The sequence below is a fragment of the Pseudophryne corroboree genome, chromosome 6 (assembly GCF_028390025.1).
Source record: "Pseudophryne corroboree isolate aPseCor3 chromosome 6, aPseCor3.hap2, whole genome shotgun sequence".
Classification (NCBI taxonomy): Eukaryota; Metazoa; Chordata; class Amphibia; order Anura; family Myobatrachidae; genus Pseudophryne; species Pseudophryne corroboree.
The window spans coordinates 365,779,355-365,797,941 of record NC_086449.1 but is presented as its reverse complement, the minus strand read 5'-3'; the positions used below and the strand labels follow the sequence as shown (position 1 = coordinate 365,797,941).

General features: G+C 44.5%; 1 protein-coding gene across 1 annotated transcript in view; it reads right to left on the bottom strand.

Annotated features, from left to right (window-relative positions):
* SND1 (staphylococcal nuclease and tudor domain containing 1) overlaps nt 1–18,587 on the bottom strand; it is a 1,401,087-nt gene that overhangs the window by 400,013 nt on the left and 982,487 nt on the right. The window contains exon 16 of the mRNA XM_063926687.1: nt 2,771–2,880. Within this exon, the coding sequence (XP_063782757.1) occupies nt 2,771–2,880 (110 nt within the window). The remainder of the gene's footprint in view (nt 1–2,770; nt 2,881–18,587) is intronic.

Here is an 18,587-nt window from a genome sequence, read left to right as displayed (position 1 = left end):
TATGTAATAAAGTTGTACAAGTCACGGTGTGTGTGTCCTGTTTTTATTTGGGTATTTTTTTCAGTAGTACTACAGGTACCAGCGGGCCCGTTTTTCTCCCGCATGCTGGTACTTGTGGTTCTCCAAGTACCAGCTTGCGGGGGAGGCTTGCTGGGACTTGTAGTACTACTGGAAAAAACAATATTCTTGTCATTTTTCTCAAGGCTATCAGCCTCCCATCCGCAGCCATTGGATGGGGGGGGACAGCCTCGGGCTTCACCCCTGGCCCTTGGGTGGCTGGGGGGGGGACCCCTTGATTGAAGGGGTCCCCACTCCCCCAGGGTACCCCGGCCAGGGGTGACTAGTTGGATATTTAATGCCACGGCCGCAGGGCACTGTATAAAAGTGACCCCCGGCTGTGGCATGATCTGTCCAGCTAGTGGAGCCTGATGCTGGTGTGAAAAATACGGGGGACCCCTACTCGTTTTGTCCCCCGTATTTTTTGCACCAGCACCAGGCGCAGAGCCCGGTGCTGGTTTTAAAAATACGGGGGATCCTCTGTCAAATTTTTCCCCGCATTTTTAGAACCAGGACCAGCTCGAAGAGCCCGAGGCTGGTTATGCTTTGGAGGGGGGACCCCACGCCATTTTTTCCCGGGATTTTACCATTCCATCTATAAAAAAATAAAAATAAATATATATTATTTTTAAAAATATATAAATAATATTTGTGCCTCCAAAAAAGACAAACCTAATACCTAATCCCTTCTAATATAAATAGATCTGATATTACCAAGAAAAAAAAACACAAAAAAAACATGTTTTAAATTTTTTTTATTGGTTTCACCCTCCAAAGTGTGGCGGATTGAAAATGACGAATTTGCTGTCTAAAAGCACTGTTGTCGAATTTCCAAACTTCAATTGAATACACTTTGGTCGAATTGCAGCACTTGTATCATTGCAGAAAAGTCGAATTTGCAAAAAGTCGAATTTGCAAAAAGTCGAATTTGCAAAAAGTCGAATTTGCAAAAAGTCGAATTTGCAAAAAGTCGAATTTGCAAAAAGTCAAATTTCAAAAAGTCAAATTTCAAAAAGTCAAATTTCAAAAAGTCAAATTTCAAAAAGTCGAATTTCAAAAAGTCGAATTTCAAAAAGTCGAATTTTGAAAGTCCGTTTTATTGACGGAAAGTACTGAATTGCATTGACGAATTTTTTTTTTTGGCGAAAATGTCCCGAAATTCGACAATTTCGTGAATTCGACCGCAATTGCATATACCCCACTGTCTCTGTCTTCGTTTTGACGTTGCCCACCTTTCCAACCTCGGTTTTTGTTATTTTGTGTCAACTTTTTAGTTTTACTATTAGTGGCCGGGTTCAGAGCAGCTATTGTGTTGACATTACCAACATTATTAGGATCTCATTATGTGCTGCTTACACTCACGCTTTGGAACTAATTTCCAAAACAAGAAAAAAAAATTTGCCTTGCTGACTGTACTGCTGCTGTTTAGCAAAATACATGATTTCACTGTTCCACTGGCTTGCTACAGATTGACAGTCTGTATTTTGACCCTTGGAAGTGTTACAGTCCAACACCTATACATAATGTGACCATTCTATACAGCCCAAGTGATGCGCCAAAGTCCTAGTGGCTTTCAGAACCTGAATCAATCACAGGTGACATGTAGCATATATTTCTTTTATTAAACTCTATTATGCCAGTATCACACATGTGGCCACCAAAATTTAGTATTTTGCCCACAACTGATCTCACCTATGATCTTAGCTCTGAACCATGGCTAGATTGGTTTTGACACAACTGAGCTGTGACTAATAGGTGTGCATTTAAAAGGAGAGTATATTTTCCTAGAAAACACTGTTACATAGCATTATCATATGCAGATACAGGTGCAGTTGCACAGAGAATATACAGTAGGCATGCCATATATTTTAATCAGCAGAATCTACTTGTGTCTAATTCATATAACGGTATGAATAAGAAGCATTGTCAGCAAAAAAAGATGCCCGGCGTTAACGGAGTTGACCAGCACCTGTCAACTTACTCATGACAGTCATCTCCCATAGCATTTCGTATGCAGATACAGCTGCAGTTGCATACAATATATAGGCATGCCACATATTTTAATCAGTAAGGCTGCTTGTGCGTCATATTCACATAGCGGTATGAATAATATGTATTTTAATGAAAAAGTTACATGAAAAGCCGCTTGGCGTGACTAGGTGAGCTGTGTAACGCGCAGGGAGGCTAGATGTAGGTGGACACAGCTGTACAGTAATGAAGTTGGAGAGTCAAACAGGGCAGGGAAAGGAAGTCACAGTAATTGTGAGACACATTTAAACTCGGAAACATGTTTTTATGACAATGATTTGAACATACAACTTTTCATTTAAGAGGCTGGAAGTCAGCACAAAATTTTCTTTCACTAAATCATTCTGATGAACGTGTTTTGAGAAACATCCTCAGTCACATGTGACATATCCTGTTGTTTAAGAGGACAAATCTACAGCTTATAATTTCCTCTGAGAAACCATTTTTATCAAATATGACTTCTCTGTAACTACTAGTAGTGGTAACATTCAAGAGAAATGTAATGGATAGTCTTTCCAGCAAATTCTCATATAGATGTAATATATGTACATAGGTCTTGTCAAATACCAACAGACATTAGGTTCCTATGAGTGGAACTTCTCTCGCTTCCAGTGACTTCTGCCATTGGGAGAATGACCATACAGCTTGTTAAAACACCCAGCACTGGGTTGAACAAGACTCCTACCTCTCGTTGCAGCACCAGCTCCTTTGTGTGCATCATGGCGTCCTCACTGAAAGGCTCTCCTTCCTGAACACCACTGGGGATATTTCTTGCACCTCTCGGACATTCAATGCCTACGGTATTAAATATAGTATGCTGGTTATGTAGAGTCATAGAAGAATAAATATTTCCAAACACAAAGTTAGTTATCAAGCAGAAACCACTTTTTTTTTTTACAAAATTAAAACTAATGCATTAATAAAATAACCGGAGATACAATGAAAGATGCATTTAAAAATGAATTGGGAGGGGAGGGGGGGAATTTTTTTTTCTCTCTCTTTATAAGGCTTGGCCAAATAATTGATAAAAAGTTTAAGTAAAAGGTTAAAAATCCTAAAAAAACAGCAGTGCCAGAACTAAAACCTAAGGTATTATTGGGCTAGATTACACTTAAGCAGTATGATTTGAAGTTCTATTAATTTTAATTATCTTTTTTATTTCTATGGCACCACAAAGGTTCTGTAGCGCCATACATAGGCAATCATCTCTGCATTATTCTAACCAATTTTATAATCAAAATGGTCAAGCAGAGACCACAGGTGAGGCAACTATGAGCTCAGCCTCCCCCCTGCTCTGTGATAGTCAGAAACTTCCTGGAGCTGGAGTAGGGCTGCACTGTGGCCAATACTACTGCAAAAAAAAATAAAAAAAAAAAGATCACCAAAGGAGGCTGCTATCATATCTGCCTCATATGGAGTAGGGGTTTCATGGCTTGATGCAATGTTAGGTAACCTATCCGGGAAGTTTCCCAGCACACAATAAGCAGCAGTGAACATGCGGAGTAGTGGATGATTAAGACAGCTAAAATACATGGTAACATGCTTATGAGTGGCTACTGGGGCTGGGCAAGGTGAGAAACATATCCCCCCATGCCACAGGAGGAAGCAGATAGTGCCCAAATAGTTTTAGGCTGTTTCTGCAACATGTTTTATGTGTTATCAGAAAGGGTTGCAGTATCCTCCTTGTAACTCACTCTCTTGACAATATGATGATAATAGCACAATTACCACCTGTGATGTGCATACATTTCATAGAACTGTATTTTAAAACACGCCCTAAAGCCTGACACATACACTTTACAATTTAACATTAAATAGTGAAAAATACTCTACTACAAAATACAGTAAAAACACTAATCTGGGTAGTATTCTAAAGAAACACTTTACACATTATTAGAGCCAATGACCTGTTCTAGACTCAGGACATGGTTACACTGAATGCAGTACAAAAGGACGGACACTGATCTAGCATTCCGATCGCTCTGGGATATTCCTCTTTTTAGATTCATCTGGCATTTATACATATGCTATTTACTAAGGAACACTCTGCAATATGAGAAAATTGCAGGACAGAGTATACAAGGTAGGGCGTCCTGTCTGTATGAACTAATAGTGTAAAGGAGAGAAGAAATGGGACACATGCTGTCAGACATTCTTTAAGTCCATAAAATCACTGCTTCTGTGAGGTCGCTCTCCTAGAGCATTTATAGGCTGCATTCTAGTGAATGTTGGTTCAGCCAGTGATTGTTATGTTTTAGGGTTTGTGTGCTATTTCTACTCCTTTGACAATATAATTTCCTTTAAAGTGTTGTGAAATTATATCTATTAACTGATGCAACAGAAACAGAAAAAAAAAAAAAAAAAATCATTGTCAGATGCTTAGTTCAATCCTGAGCCCATCACTAAAATATCATACATTTAGGACCGATATACAACAGAACACAAGTAGAAATGCATATTGGTTAATGGAATACTAGGGCAATTGCAATTGCTGTCACCATGCACAGGAGTAGGGCTACCTTTTGGCAAACCTGGGTGCTGAACTGGGGCACTAATGGATATGGAACACCCAATACACTTTATGAGTGGCATAATGTTACTTATACAGTGCTTCTAATGTACCTGTATTTCCCCACACATGGTAACAGCCAATGGCATGAAGAAGCAGCCAGAAGCTTAAGAGTGGAACTGTCAGCAGCTTCTCCTCACTATTAGCTATGGGCTGGGAGAGAGGTGCTGAGCTACAGTGTTACCGCTCAGCGTCACATCCACTCCCACTGGTTTGGCAGCAGGGGATGAGGGCCTTGTAAATTTATAACTCAGAGCACAGATACAGTATGTGGCCTATTAGAATTATGCTTTTAAAGCATTTAATTCAGTGTTTTCATGCTCATTAAATTCAAGGTGACCATTATGAAACACTATTTGTGATTTCCTGTTCATGGTTACACTGTCAGAATAATGGGCTATAGGAACTACTGCACCACCATACATAGAAATTAGCAAGCTATTCATGTTTTTCTGGAAGACATTAGCTAGATATTCACTTAGATTTTATATATTTTTATAAAGAGCAGCTAAAATAAATATAATTGATTTATGCTGTGGTCTTTAGAAAGATTATGACAGAAACCGTAAAGGTCAGAGAGGGGGGTCTGAACCTGGAACATGTATACATTCTGTACTCACTGTATCCATGCAGTATATTGCCGTAAATAAACATGCCGGCATACTGTATGACGAAGGTCAGATTTGTGTACAAATTGCTATAATGCGAATACTATGCCGATTATATAAATGCAGAAACACTGGTTAGCCTACAATAAACTGGACACAAACAAAAATTATTTAAGCTTCTAGGCATTTTAATAAAGAAGATTCCTGGAATGTTGCATTTTAATTTTTTTTTTTTTTTTAAACAAAACTTTCTCCTGAATATGACTTGCTCCATTGAGACAAAGACAGAAGAACTGCTCCAAATTAAGGCCACTACTTCACTTTCATTGTTATTTTGGTGTATGCTATTCCTATCTAAAGATGGAATTTAAAACACGACACTACCTCACACCCAGAAATATTTCCATAAAAGATACAATTAAGTTCATTAGAATTTCAATGCGTCTTGACACAGAAGAAAATCACTAAATTCCCTCTCCCATCACCTCGTGAACCCATTGCATTTCATTGACCTTTTGCAGTGGTTTAAAGTGGGAGCTTTAGATTTATCATAGTGCTATCCCATCTCTTTCCTCTTCCCAATGCCGTGGTATGTGCAATGCCACGATGATACTCATCACTATGGGTCACATAATCAAGTCATCAAAAACCCAGACTGCCCACTTGAATATGGATCTGGGAGGCTGGTCTACTCTTGCTGGAGTCTGGGGAAAGTTCATAAAATTTGAGAGAGTCTCAGACATTCCTGGAGAGCAGACAAGTATGATACAAGTACTAGAAACGGCACACTACTAGCTATTGTATTCCATAGAAGTTGTATAATTTCCCTGTGTAACTCAAATTGCTTCTCTCCTTTAAGATTCCAAATGACACCATGAAAAACCAATCATAACTTTCTATGAGGTAGCTGGCCCTGCAGGCACAACAAATGCAAAGTATACATGTGATAATTAGCATGGCTTCCCTTAAGGCGTGGTCAAGACCAGATACAATAACAAATTCAATTCTATCCAGTGGATTATATATTTTGATATTCCCAGTTTATACTTTCTTCTTTCGTGTGGTGATTCCATACTATTAAAGGAAAACAAGCTTCAATATAGACTACATACAATAATACACATTAGAACTACTACGTTACCTCAGGCAGTATTTTTAAAGGTAGTTAAATATATCATATGGGTACATACCAGCCCTGTGTATTAATCCAGTGAAACCTGTTCACCTTACCATTTATTCAGATTTACTGATTAAACACACAGGGGGAAAAAAGCACATTATGATCAAACTACCAGTAGCAAAGTGTATTCCTCAAACAAATTCATATTGTAGGTACATGAATAGTCATTGCCTACTGCAAGGCTGTCCGGGAGGGGGAAGTCATCTGAAGAGTCCTCCATATCTGTAAGGGGGAATTTTATTTAAATGTTGAAATAGTATATGGCTATCTGAATCCTTTAGTGTATTTGCAGACATCAAGTTTGCCTTATGAGACAAAGAAACCTGTTAGCCCTTTCCAAAAGTTATTACATACCCCTAGTCACAAACAATGTATCGTGAATGGGACACAGGAGTCTCCATGTGATTAATCCTCCACCTACTGTCAGCATTGAGGCTGCTGGATTGCCGTATCTTGGCAGGATTCCATCCATAGAACACAAGTTTGGCCAACACTGTGTGATCATTCTCTGTACAAAGAATCACTTCCAGCCTCCTTTCATAGAGTGAGTTGATAAATGAAGACTGTTGCAGTCACACAGTGTTTGAATATATTTATATCCAAAATGTTCATGTGCTGATGTTCACTAAAAGACATCAACATTTCAGCATGTTGCCTGGACTATTCCTGGAGTCCAAACACACATCGTGGACTGGTCTGCACATCTGTATTATAGATTATATAACGGTCTGACTATCTTGGACACAATCCTGTGTGCACCCCTATGTAATATTCAGGCTCTACACAGGCCCGGTGCTAGGGTGTTCGGCGCCCTCCTTCAAACTCTAAATTTTGCGCCCTCCTACAAATACAGATGTGGCGCTCTGATCCTAGCCACATGCAGTCGCATCACGCTTACGACTAGCTGCGGAAAGCTGGGTCCGAGATGCGGTTTATCAGGGATTTTGTTTCACCTGCCTCAGGCAGGAAAACCAAATCCCAGGAAATAGCCCCGTAGCAACACAGCGCATCAGCAAGGTACAGCAGCCTCCCTGCTTTGCAGACGTTGCTGTACGGCTAGCACCAGCACTGGGTGTGACAGAACATGAGGATGGGGGAGGTGACACAGTGACAGAACATATAGGGTGGGGGGACACACAGTGACAGAACACAGGGGGGGGAGGGCGACAGTGACAGCCTCCCTTCCCCATGAAGATAGTGGGTGAGATGGTGACAAGGAGATAGTGGGTGACAGAGATAGTGAGTGACAGGGAGTTAGTGGGTGACTGGGGAGGCAGGAGACAGGGAGATAGTGGGTGACCGGGAGAAGGTGAAAGGGAGATAGTGGGTGACATGGAAAAAGAGGGTGAATGGGGAGGCAGGGGTGACAGGGAGACATTGGGTGACAGGAAGAGGGCAGTGACGTAACTAGGGTTAAAGGCACCCATGGCAAATTTAAAAAAAGTGCCCCTTAAGTTGTAATTTCAAATTCTGGCTGAATTTTCATAGTCTATAAGTATCAAATAAACATACATTGCAATACAGTGCCCTCTCCTTGTTATCTCCTCATAGTTACTCCCTAGTCTGTACTCTCGTCATACTGTAGTCCCCACTTGTCCGAACTTTCCTCATAGTGTCCCCACTTGTCTGTACTCCCCTCATAGTACCTCTCTTGTCTGTACTCCTCTCACTACACAGGAGTCCATTATATACACCAGGCCTGGCCAACCTGTGGCTCTCATGCTTTGCAACAGTTTTGCTATTAGGGAATGCTAAAACTGTGGCAAGGCATGCTGGTATGTGTAGTTTCACAACATCTGGAGAGCCACAGGTTGGCCAGGCCTGATATACACGCTGACACTCCACAGGAGTCCATTATATACACACTGACACTCCACGGGGTTCCATTATATACACACTGACACTCCACGGGGGTCCATTATATACACACTGACACCACACGGGGGTCCATTATATACACACTGACACCACACGGGGGTCCTTATATACACACTGACACCACACGGGGTCCATTATATACACACTGACACCACACGGGGGTCCATTATATACACACTGACATTACACAGGGGTCCATTATATACACACTGACACCACACAGGGGTCCATTATATACACACTGACACCACACGGGGGTCCATTATATACACACTGACACCACACAGGGGTCCATTATATACACACTGACACCACACAGGGGTCCATTATATAAACACTGACGCCACACATGGGTCCATTATATAAACACTGACACCACACATGGGTCCATTATATAAACACTGACACCACACATGGGTCCATTATATAAACACCAACACCATGCAGGGGTCCATTATATAAACAGACACTTTATAGGGTTCATGCACACTCACAAATATGCTATCGCGGGTAGTGAGACAGTGAGTGCTGACAGGGATGGTGTGGAGGAGGCGAGGAGCAGAGGCAGACAAATGGGGAAGGGCCGATGGCAGCAGCCTCCGGGAGATTGGTTTTGGATGCTGGATTATGCACACACACACACACACACACACACACGTCTGGGTCTGGTCCTGTGTAGCTCCGCCCCCTTGTCCCATGTAGCTCCGCCCCTGAGATCCCATGTAGCTCCGCCCCTTTTTTGGCTGAACATTGACACTGCCGTTGTCACAGGGGAGGGGGAGGCTACAACAAGCTGCCAGCGCCGCTGCCTGTCAGTGTGACAGGTGCAGCACTGCAGAGCAGGGAGAGCGCCTCTCCAACCCTGGCGCCTTCCTGCCTTGCATCCCTTCGCTGAGCAGGTAGTGCAGGGCCTGGTTCTACATTTACTCTGCTGACCATGTCACTATCGACTGGAAATGCATTTCATTTATCCCTTAATGCAGACAGAAAATAAAGCCGCACAAACCAGATGTGATTTCGCGTCTTCCTTTTCTGTTTTTTTTCCAGGTTATCAATTTCCTTTACAATATGTCACATTTATATTTCTGTGAGACTTAAAACAAGATAAACACACAAATTTGATTCATGCACCCCTCACCCCGCCTGAAACTGCCCCCCCCCCAAAAAAAAAAACAAAAGAAAAAAAAAAAAACAATTTCGCTTGACTAATGATCTGGTAATGCATATAGCAAGACCTTCAGTCTGTTTAAAAAAAAAAAAAAAAAAAAGTGGTACCTGGGAAGTTGAAATGCTTTTTAACTGCACAAAAACAAGAATGAAAGAAAGTGAATTTATCATAAGCCACTGTTAAGCTTGTGCATCCAGTCACTGCATTACATGACTCACCGAGGATAACTAAGCAACAAGTGCTAACATTTAATTGTCTGAGGGTGATATGGGTCTTACCCAAATACAAAAGTGTTAATTAAGAATTTTTTGTAGATCTTTATAAGTATTGGTAATGCCCTGGTACCCTTCAGATAAATATACATGCTGCCAGGTTCTCGCACATCCTTGATCAGATTGTTTTTGCTCAGAAGGCGTAAATCAGAGGCACAGACCTAATGGATTTAACCATAGAGACGCCGAACCCAAATGAAATATTACTTTCCACAAATAATGTAACAGCCAGAGATGTGGCACATAGTTAGTATTACACAAAAGAGAATTATGGTTTTCTATATACAGAGAATAAATGCTCATTACACACTAATGAGCTGCAAATGCAACAACTTAGAGTGGGTTTAGGTCCTTCCTGTTATAACCTCTGCGGCATCGACTGGACATGGTAGAACAAAGCAGGGGAACACATGCTAGTTTGTAGATGGCTATTAGTAGGACAATAAACATTATGCCAAAATGCATAAGAACAGAGCCTCACTTCAAGTAATCTCCAAGTATGGAAGTAATGTCTCCATGAATAGATTAACAATGGATTCAAAACTCTTATGAGAAGTCCACCCCTGATCCCAGCTCAGTTATTTCCTTAGACCAGGCATTCCCAACCGTGGTCCTCAAGGGACACCTACAGTGCAGGTTTTAGTGATATCCAGGCTTCAGCACAGATGATTAAATCAAAATAACTGAGGTACTAATTAAGTCACCTGTGTTCAAGCATGGATATCACTAAAACCTAGACTGTTAGTGTGCATTGAGGACCGAGGTTGGGAAACACTGCCTTAGACAATGCCGGTATCAACATTTATAAATAGGCTTTCTTCACTAGCTGGAATATACAGCACTGCACACTACAGCCGCTGGTTAATTACTGTTACCAGCCTGATTGAAAAAGGCTGCAGAAGACTCTGGCAAGCAATGGGTTTGTCACGATAGTAAAAGCGTTTGCTCCTCCAAGAGCAAATTCACACTGGCTCCAGGCCACCACATCTCCATTAGGGAAACCAAGAATTTGGCTGACTAAGGCTTGGTGGAGTAAATATAATAAAAGGCTTTTCCCTTCCATCTCTCACAGAGCAAGTCATATGAAGTTGTCAGCCAGCCAAGGAGCTCTGGGCATCAGAGACACAATTTGTTGACTTGCCACTTAGAAATCATGCGACGAGCAGCAGGTTTAGGGATGAGTGGGGCGATGGCGAAGGGGGAAGAGCCCATTTTATTACTTAATTGGATCAGGGAAAGGGATCCTGTATGCATGATTGGATGGAATGTCACCTTAGTAAGATGACCAGCAGAAGTCAGCTCAGACACATAACACAACACAGATTAACCAGCTGCAGCAGCCAGAGCAGTCTCTGCAATTCACACTAAACGAAGGACTCAAATCTGAAAAGAAATTCAGACAGAAGCACAGTACATTACTGTTAATATAGGCAGTGGAAATGTACGTTCTATACAAATCATATAGGTATGATCCTTTGATGCACCTGCTGCTGAATTGGCAGGAATTTAGGGTTTTATTTTCTTTCATGCTCTTCATTTACTGAACGGATACCAGTATTGGAAGCTAAAACAGTGAGGTGGGAAAAATAGATTGTCAGCATATTGTGCAGAAAAACTTTAATTTAAAAGCATTTTAAAAAGGTGAAATGTGATAAAAATGCTTGCAGCATCTCAGATGATATACCCCCTCCCTCTTGGCGCCCTACATCCATACAGAATGCTCTGCACGGTAAATGTCAGTGGTTCACCAGCACCTGAATTTTAAAGGGGGAAATGAGCTATTCTCAGCTGTAAGATGACACACAGTGAATGAATGTATCCACGGCTCATTCGCTGTCTGAAATATACCCTCATATTTGGTATAGTGTTGGGAAGATAAGCCCAAACATGCAGATTAGTAAAGGTTCTAAATCAGATTATGGCAAAGAAGGGATAAAGCAACAGTATACGCTATGTATTCATAGGTGCCAGCAGTGGCGTCATGAGGGGGGTGCGGCCCGCACCCGGGTGTAACCCTTCAATAGGGTGACACCAAATAGAGCCCTGCACTCCCAGCCGCACCATAATCCCATCAAAAGAACTGGCATAGACATGTCAGCAGCGACGTCCACACCTCCTCTTCCCCGGCACTAAGCGCTGCAGGCTCAATAGGAGCTCTCCCCGCGCTCCGCTGCTTTCTGCGCCTGTCAACAGCTGACAGGCAGCGGCAAGCTAGGTGACAGCACAGGACGGGGCACTGACTGTCAGCACGATCCCCCTGGCCGGATCTTCAGACTCTTCACTCCGAGTCCCCTCCCCTCAGAGGCGCGGCTCCCATCAGCGCTATGTGGGGCAAGGCGGAGGGCAGCTATTTACAAGCTGGCGAATGCTGGCATTGCTGAGGGGCAGGATTGATTGAAGTGGCCGGCGGCAGGTACAGCTGAGAAGTGTGGGGGAAGTACAGTGTCACTGTGTACAGGGGCCATGCTGGTGCTGATGATCGCGGCTGCAGGCAGGCAGATGTCTGTGAGGAGGAAACAGCCCAGGGCTGGGATCATCAGTGCCAGTGGCCCCCACTGGCAGCATTTTATCTTTACATGCAGGTTGTAGTTACCAGCATGGGGGTTGTGTGCCCCCCTCCCCCGCTCTCCAGTCGCAGCAGCCTCTCAGGGCATTCACTTAAATCTCTCCCGAGTCCCGACTAGCTCAGTAGTTTCCTCTCTTCAGTTATATTTACTGCACTGCATGTTGCCCCGCCCCCAAGTCTCCTGCTGCTCCTCTGTTCTCCTCCTTCTCCTGCTTCTTCTAGCTCTCACAAGTTTCCCAGGTATGCTTCCTTCCCCTACATTCCCAGGTGTGCCTCTTTCCCCTGTATCCCCAGGTGTGCCTCTTTCCCCTGTATCCCCAGGTGTGCCTCTTTCCCCTGTATCCACATGTGTGCCTCTTTCCCCTGTATCCCCAGGTGTGCCTCTTTCCCCTGTATCCCCAGGTGTTCCCCTGTATCTCCATGTGTGCCTCTTTCCCCTATATCCCCATGTGTGCCTCTTTCCACTGTATCCCCATGTGTGCCTCTTTCCCCTGTATCCCCATGTGTGCCTCCTTCCCCTGTATACCCATGTGTTACTCTTTCCCTATATCCCCATGTGTGCCTCTGCTCCTACTTACCCAAGTGAACCTTTCACCTATATCAGCTGTGTTTTTGTCACCCCTCCGTCTGTACCTCTGCCCCTCAACCCTTCTATGCCGCAGTTCCCTTTCCCATAAGTGCCTCGCTCACTTTCCTATATCTGTACAGTCTGTATATCTTTGGTACTTTCCCCATCTGTGTCTCTGATACTCCCCCCCCCCTTTCCCCCCTCTGTGACTCTGCCCCCATGCGCCGTGTGCTCCTCTCCCCCTCCATGTGTGCCTGTCTGTCTCTGCTCCTTTCCCCATCTGTACCTCTGCTACCGGCGGGTGCGGGGGGTGCCGCCCGCACCCCGGTGTCACCCTTCAATGGGGTGACACCAAACAAGAGCCGCACTCGCACCTGCTAGGGGGGGATGCGATCAAAACTGAGCCGCGGCGGAGTCTTTTTGTTGCAGGCAGGGGTATATGATTTTGATTCGGCGAGGGTGCGATCGTAACTGCAGTGCTCTATTTGTCTTACGATCGCACCCCCGCCGACTCAAAATCATATACCCCCGCCTGCAACAAGAAGACTCCGCCGCGGCTCAGTTTTGATCGCATCCCATTCCCCCCCCCCCCCCTGCTGGAAGAGGAGGACTCCGCCCCGGCCGGGTCTGAACGTCATCACGCCGCCGGGACTCTAGGAGGGAGAAGTGTGAGGATGCTCTTGCGGCTTGCTATTCTCCTCACCCGCGCCAGCCACATTCTGCACACTGCCGCCGCCCATGTCCTCCGCTGCTCATCTTAGGTACTCTTACCCTGCTTCCCTGTGTCCCTCTCCCTGTCACTGTCCCTGCTGCCAATCTCCCTGGCCCTGAGTTGTGGATCATACTGTGTGGCATATGTGAATTTTGTCTAAATCTACTGTATGTTGTATAATGTGAATTTCGGCTCATTCAGTGTGCTATAATGTGAATTTCTGCTCATTCTGTGTGCTATCATGTGATTTTGGCTCATTCTGTGTGCCATCATGTGATTTTCGGCTCATTCTGTGTGCTATAATGTGAATTTCTGCTCATACCGTGTGCTATAATGTGAATTTCGGCTCATTCTGTGTGCTATCATGTGATTTTCGGCTCATTCTGTGTGCTATAATGTGAATTTCTGCTCATACTGTGTGCCATCATGTGATTTTCGGCTCATTCTGTGTGCCATCATGTGATTTTCGGCTCATTCTGTGTGCTATAATGTGGATTTCTGCTCATACCGTGTGCTATCATGTGATTTTCGGCTCATTCTGTGTGCTATCATGTGAATTTCGGCTCATACTGTGTGGTATAATGTCACCCGGCTCCATAGCAGTGCATGCTAATATGGACGAGATTGTCCATATTGGCCTGCATGCATAAGTGACCCAGCACCAATGTTGAACGAGTGCGGGGCCGCACATCGTTCATCGCTGGTGCCTACGTACGAGAACGTTCATATCGTGCAGTTATATCGCCTAATGTGTAGGGCCCATTAGCTGTTTATGGACCTAATTCTGGTCGCATTTCATTTTAGCAATAATCGCAATAGAGTGATTTTTGCAAAAAATATGCCACGGTAACAGTGTGCATGCAATCAAAGCACGTTTGCATCCCTGAAGGATGCGACTGCACTTTCATTGACAGCGGCGGGCAGTGCCGTAACTATGTGTGTGTCAGGTGTGCCTGGCACACAGCGTAGTCGCCCTGAGGGCGCAACGGCCCCGATTCCCTAAAGTCAGCAGCTTGTAATGAGTCAAATTGACTCATTACAAGCCGCCTGTGCCGGAGGAGGAGAGGAGCAGCAGCGGGAGCAGCGGAGAAGGAAGAGGAGGGAGGGGGTGGAGGGAAGGAGCCGCAGCAGCGCTTTGTAATTGGTGGCAGCGCTGCTGCAGCTGTCCCTCTCATTCCACATAGGCTGGCTGCCGCTGCTGTGAATGTTGGGATGCGCTTCCCTCATCCCAGCATGCACAGCAGTGGCGGCCAGCCAATGCGGAAGGATAGGGACAGCTGCAGCAGCACCGCCAGCAATTACAGTGCACTGCTGCGGCTCCCTCCCTCCTCCCCCTCCCTCCTCTTCCTTCTCCCCTGCACCCGGAGCTGCCAGCACCGAGGAGTCTGACTGAGCCAGCGGAGAAATGGTAAGTATAATCTATTCTGTCTGCCGTAATGTGTAAAAAGGGGGATGCGGTCTGCCGTAATGTGTAAAAAGGGGGATGCTGTCTGCCGTAATGTGTAAAAAGGGGGATGCTGTCTGCCGTAATGTGTAAAAAGTAGAGATGAGCGGATTCGGTTTTACTCGGTTTTACTCGGTTCTCAAAACGGCATCTTATTGGCTATTCAAAACACGTGACATCCGTGAGCCAGTAAGATGCCGTTTTAAGAACCGAGTAAAACCTAGTAAAACCGAACCCGCTCATCTCTAGTAAAAAGGGGCTCTACCTGGTGTAGTGGCGCTACTGTGCGGCGTAATTTGAATAATGGAGACTACTGTGCCGTGTAATATGAATCGTTATTATTTTGTGGCCACACCCCTTCCCATGAAGCCACGCCCCTATATATTTTTGCGCGCGCCTACGGCGCGCCCTGTCACTGTTTTGCGTGCAGGTTGGCACCAATGCCCTATTTTGCACACAGCACTAAAATGTCTAATTATGTCACTGGCGGCGGGCATTGGGGGCAGGCGTAGCTGCGAAAGGGGGTCAGAGCTTTTTTGGGGCAGCTACGTGACATCACACGCGCCCACTACAACCCAAAAATTGGCGGTTCATCGCCTGAATACGCAGCCTAGCTGCGTCTGCAGGGGGTCATCCTTAGTTTCTGCTTCAGCGATGGGATCTCAATTATTTTGCGATCGCATCGCTGGATGCCAATTAGCATGCTGGACAGCCCCCAGCATGCTACAGAAACGATTGCAGATACTGCTTTTTAGCAGAATATGCAAACCAACCTGATTAGGGTCCTATATCACTACTATTGCCATCGCATTCAGTGATATACAGGAATTATGATTTACAAGTAAAACTAGTACAAAAACATTACTAAGGATGTGTGTGGTGTGATATGGGAGGAGGTCCATGGGGGGGTGACACCATGAGTTACCACACCGGGTGACACCAACCCTAGTGACGCCTCTGGGTGCCAGCATTCCCTAATTTACAAGGAAAGATACAGATATGAATGATTCACCCACGGAAATTATTCTATTTTCCCTTACAGAAGCACAACAACATTTCCCATTCTTACCATTATTCTTCTTCAGGCTTCATAAGTTAAATATTGAAGTATGTGAAAACAAAGCATGCAGACATGGTACTGTGGGGATTGTAGTGATTCACTGAGACAATAGCACAGGTAACATGCCGACATACACAGGCTCAGCAGCACAGTGACCCTGAAATATTAAAATGGTTTGAAAGTATATGTTATACCCCTTTCACTCTGCCCCCAAAATCAAGGTTAACTCATGTCACGTCTCAGTATGAAAGGGTTAACCCAGGAATCCAAACCGGGTAGCTAACTGGGTTACAGGGCAGTGTGAAAAGGTAACAAGGGTTGTCTGACACGGGTTTTATTCAAACCCTATGGAGAGCTAGCTCACCAGCGCTTGGAGAACATGTCCTCTCCAAGCCTCAGCAATATCCAAAGTCCAGCCTGATGCGTGAACGGGGTTCAAGCCTCTGTACCCAGGATTGCAGTGTGAACGGGGGTATGAGTGAGCCAGCGTAATACACTGTATAACAATGGCACTAAAGGCATATTAAGGGAAAACTAACATCCCACAAAGAAAAGCTATCCATGTTTATTTGGACATCATACCTTGGAAAAGATTAAATGCAATTAAAATGGAAGCTGTCGGGAACCCGGCGTTCAGGGGACGCCAGAACCCCAACAGCCGGCATTTTACAGACAGACGGAAGGCAGACAACAGCCTTGCATTCCCACTCGGTTGGTGGGTCCACGCCAAACCGAGAGGGAATAGAACCTGTGGCAAGCGCAACTAGCCCACGACAGACAGGATGCCGCTGCCGGTATACTGACATCCAGCACCCCATCTGCCGGTATATCATACCGGATTCAAATAGAGCCACTGCTCACCTGCACATTCACAAATTATCCATTACATCTGTGACAGTATATTTGGTCTTGTCAAAGTCGGAAAAATATCATGCTACACGTTGCCATATATCCACCCCATGCGCGTGCCTGCTGCACGTGCACATTCTCTCCCGTGCGTGCGGATACTCGCAGCCGCGTGATGGCGCCTCGGCCATGCGCTCGAGCGCGTGGTATGTGCATTTACGGTAGAGTTTGTGTGCGTCTAGCGGGCGACTCAATCGTTAAATAATAAAACCAAATAGTATGTTTTATAGATAATGTCCCCCTTAATAATGACTAAGTTTGTTTAAAGTAAATGGTCGCTGGACAGAGGAATTCCTCTTTGTATGGTACGAAGGTTCAGACAGGGTTTGAACAGCTGTGTCTGGTACCTAACTAAAGAACATTTTATTAGAAACAATCCGGTGCTGGTTAGGTAAAGATTAGTCGCTCCTGCGTATAGTTATGGCCATTAATATTTTCTGGACATTTACTATATTTGCGATTCATTACCCATGCGGCGGGAATCTTCAGATTCCCTCCCACCTGAGCAGTTTGATATAGTCGCAGCCCACCTGTTCAAACTAACCTATGACCTTTTGTTATGATGCGAGGAGACATTCCTGTGTCCAATGAACAATGAGATTATAGGTCCCTTTGTAGTGTACTGTACTCAGTGTATATAAGATCAGCCAGCCTGGGCAGCTCTCTCACTCTCCACAAACGGTTTTCATCTTGACTAACTTGGAGCTGGTACCAGAAGCTGCGCAGCGATCGTTCCCAGTGTGTGTAAGTAATTCTCTGTAATCAACTTGTTCCCTGTTTGTATTGGTCATACTCTCTCTCTCTCCGTTATTGTATAAGATTGTGACGCTATTGTATATTTCTGTCTAGATATACTGTTAGAATTATATGTTAGCTTGTAGTGTATGACTTGTGAACTGTTTTCCCTTTTCGATATAACTAAAAGATTGTTAGTAAAGGTGTTGGAACCTTAGCAAGGTATGGTGTGTTCATTACATTGCAGAGGGTAATAGGAGCGTCTCAAACGCTCAAGCAGCTTTAGCATTAACAAGGTTAAGCAGCGTTATATCGCTACAGTATTTCATTACAAGGTTTACAGTATAAGAGTATCCTTTCTGTGTGTTACATTCAAGGTTTACTGATTGTCATCCCGTGAGCGTCTGCGCCGCTCGTGTTCTCCTCGTGGACTCGAGCGTCCGATACGCTGGTAGCGTAGCATTACGGTAGTCGCCCGCCTATAGCGTGCTCGACACCACGCATTAAGCTGTGAGCGAGCGTGTCGCATGTGCGTCTCGATCACGGCCGAGCGTATGCTACGCTAAGTGCGTACCCTTACGGTACCCCATACGCCAATTGCGTACTGTGTCTCTTACCCATTTATTGTGAATGTTATAAGATAAATAGATAGCCTTATCAGTCTGTATGTGGAAAAGGTATGGATAGCAATAATTGTATACTTATTGCATGGTGAGTAAAGGTTATCTTGTAGGCTGCTCCAATTCGATACATTAGTTTATTCACAAGCAGTGAAATCACTGAGCCACAAGGATTTCATAGGCTCCATTGCCATGCTGGAGTCTTTCTCCACTTTC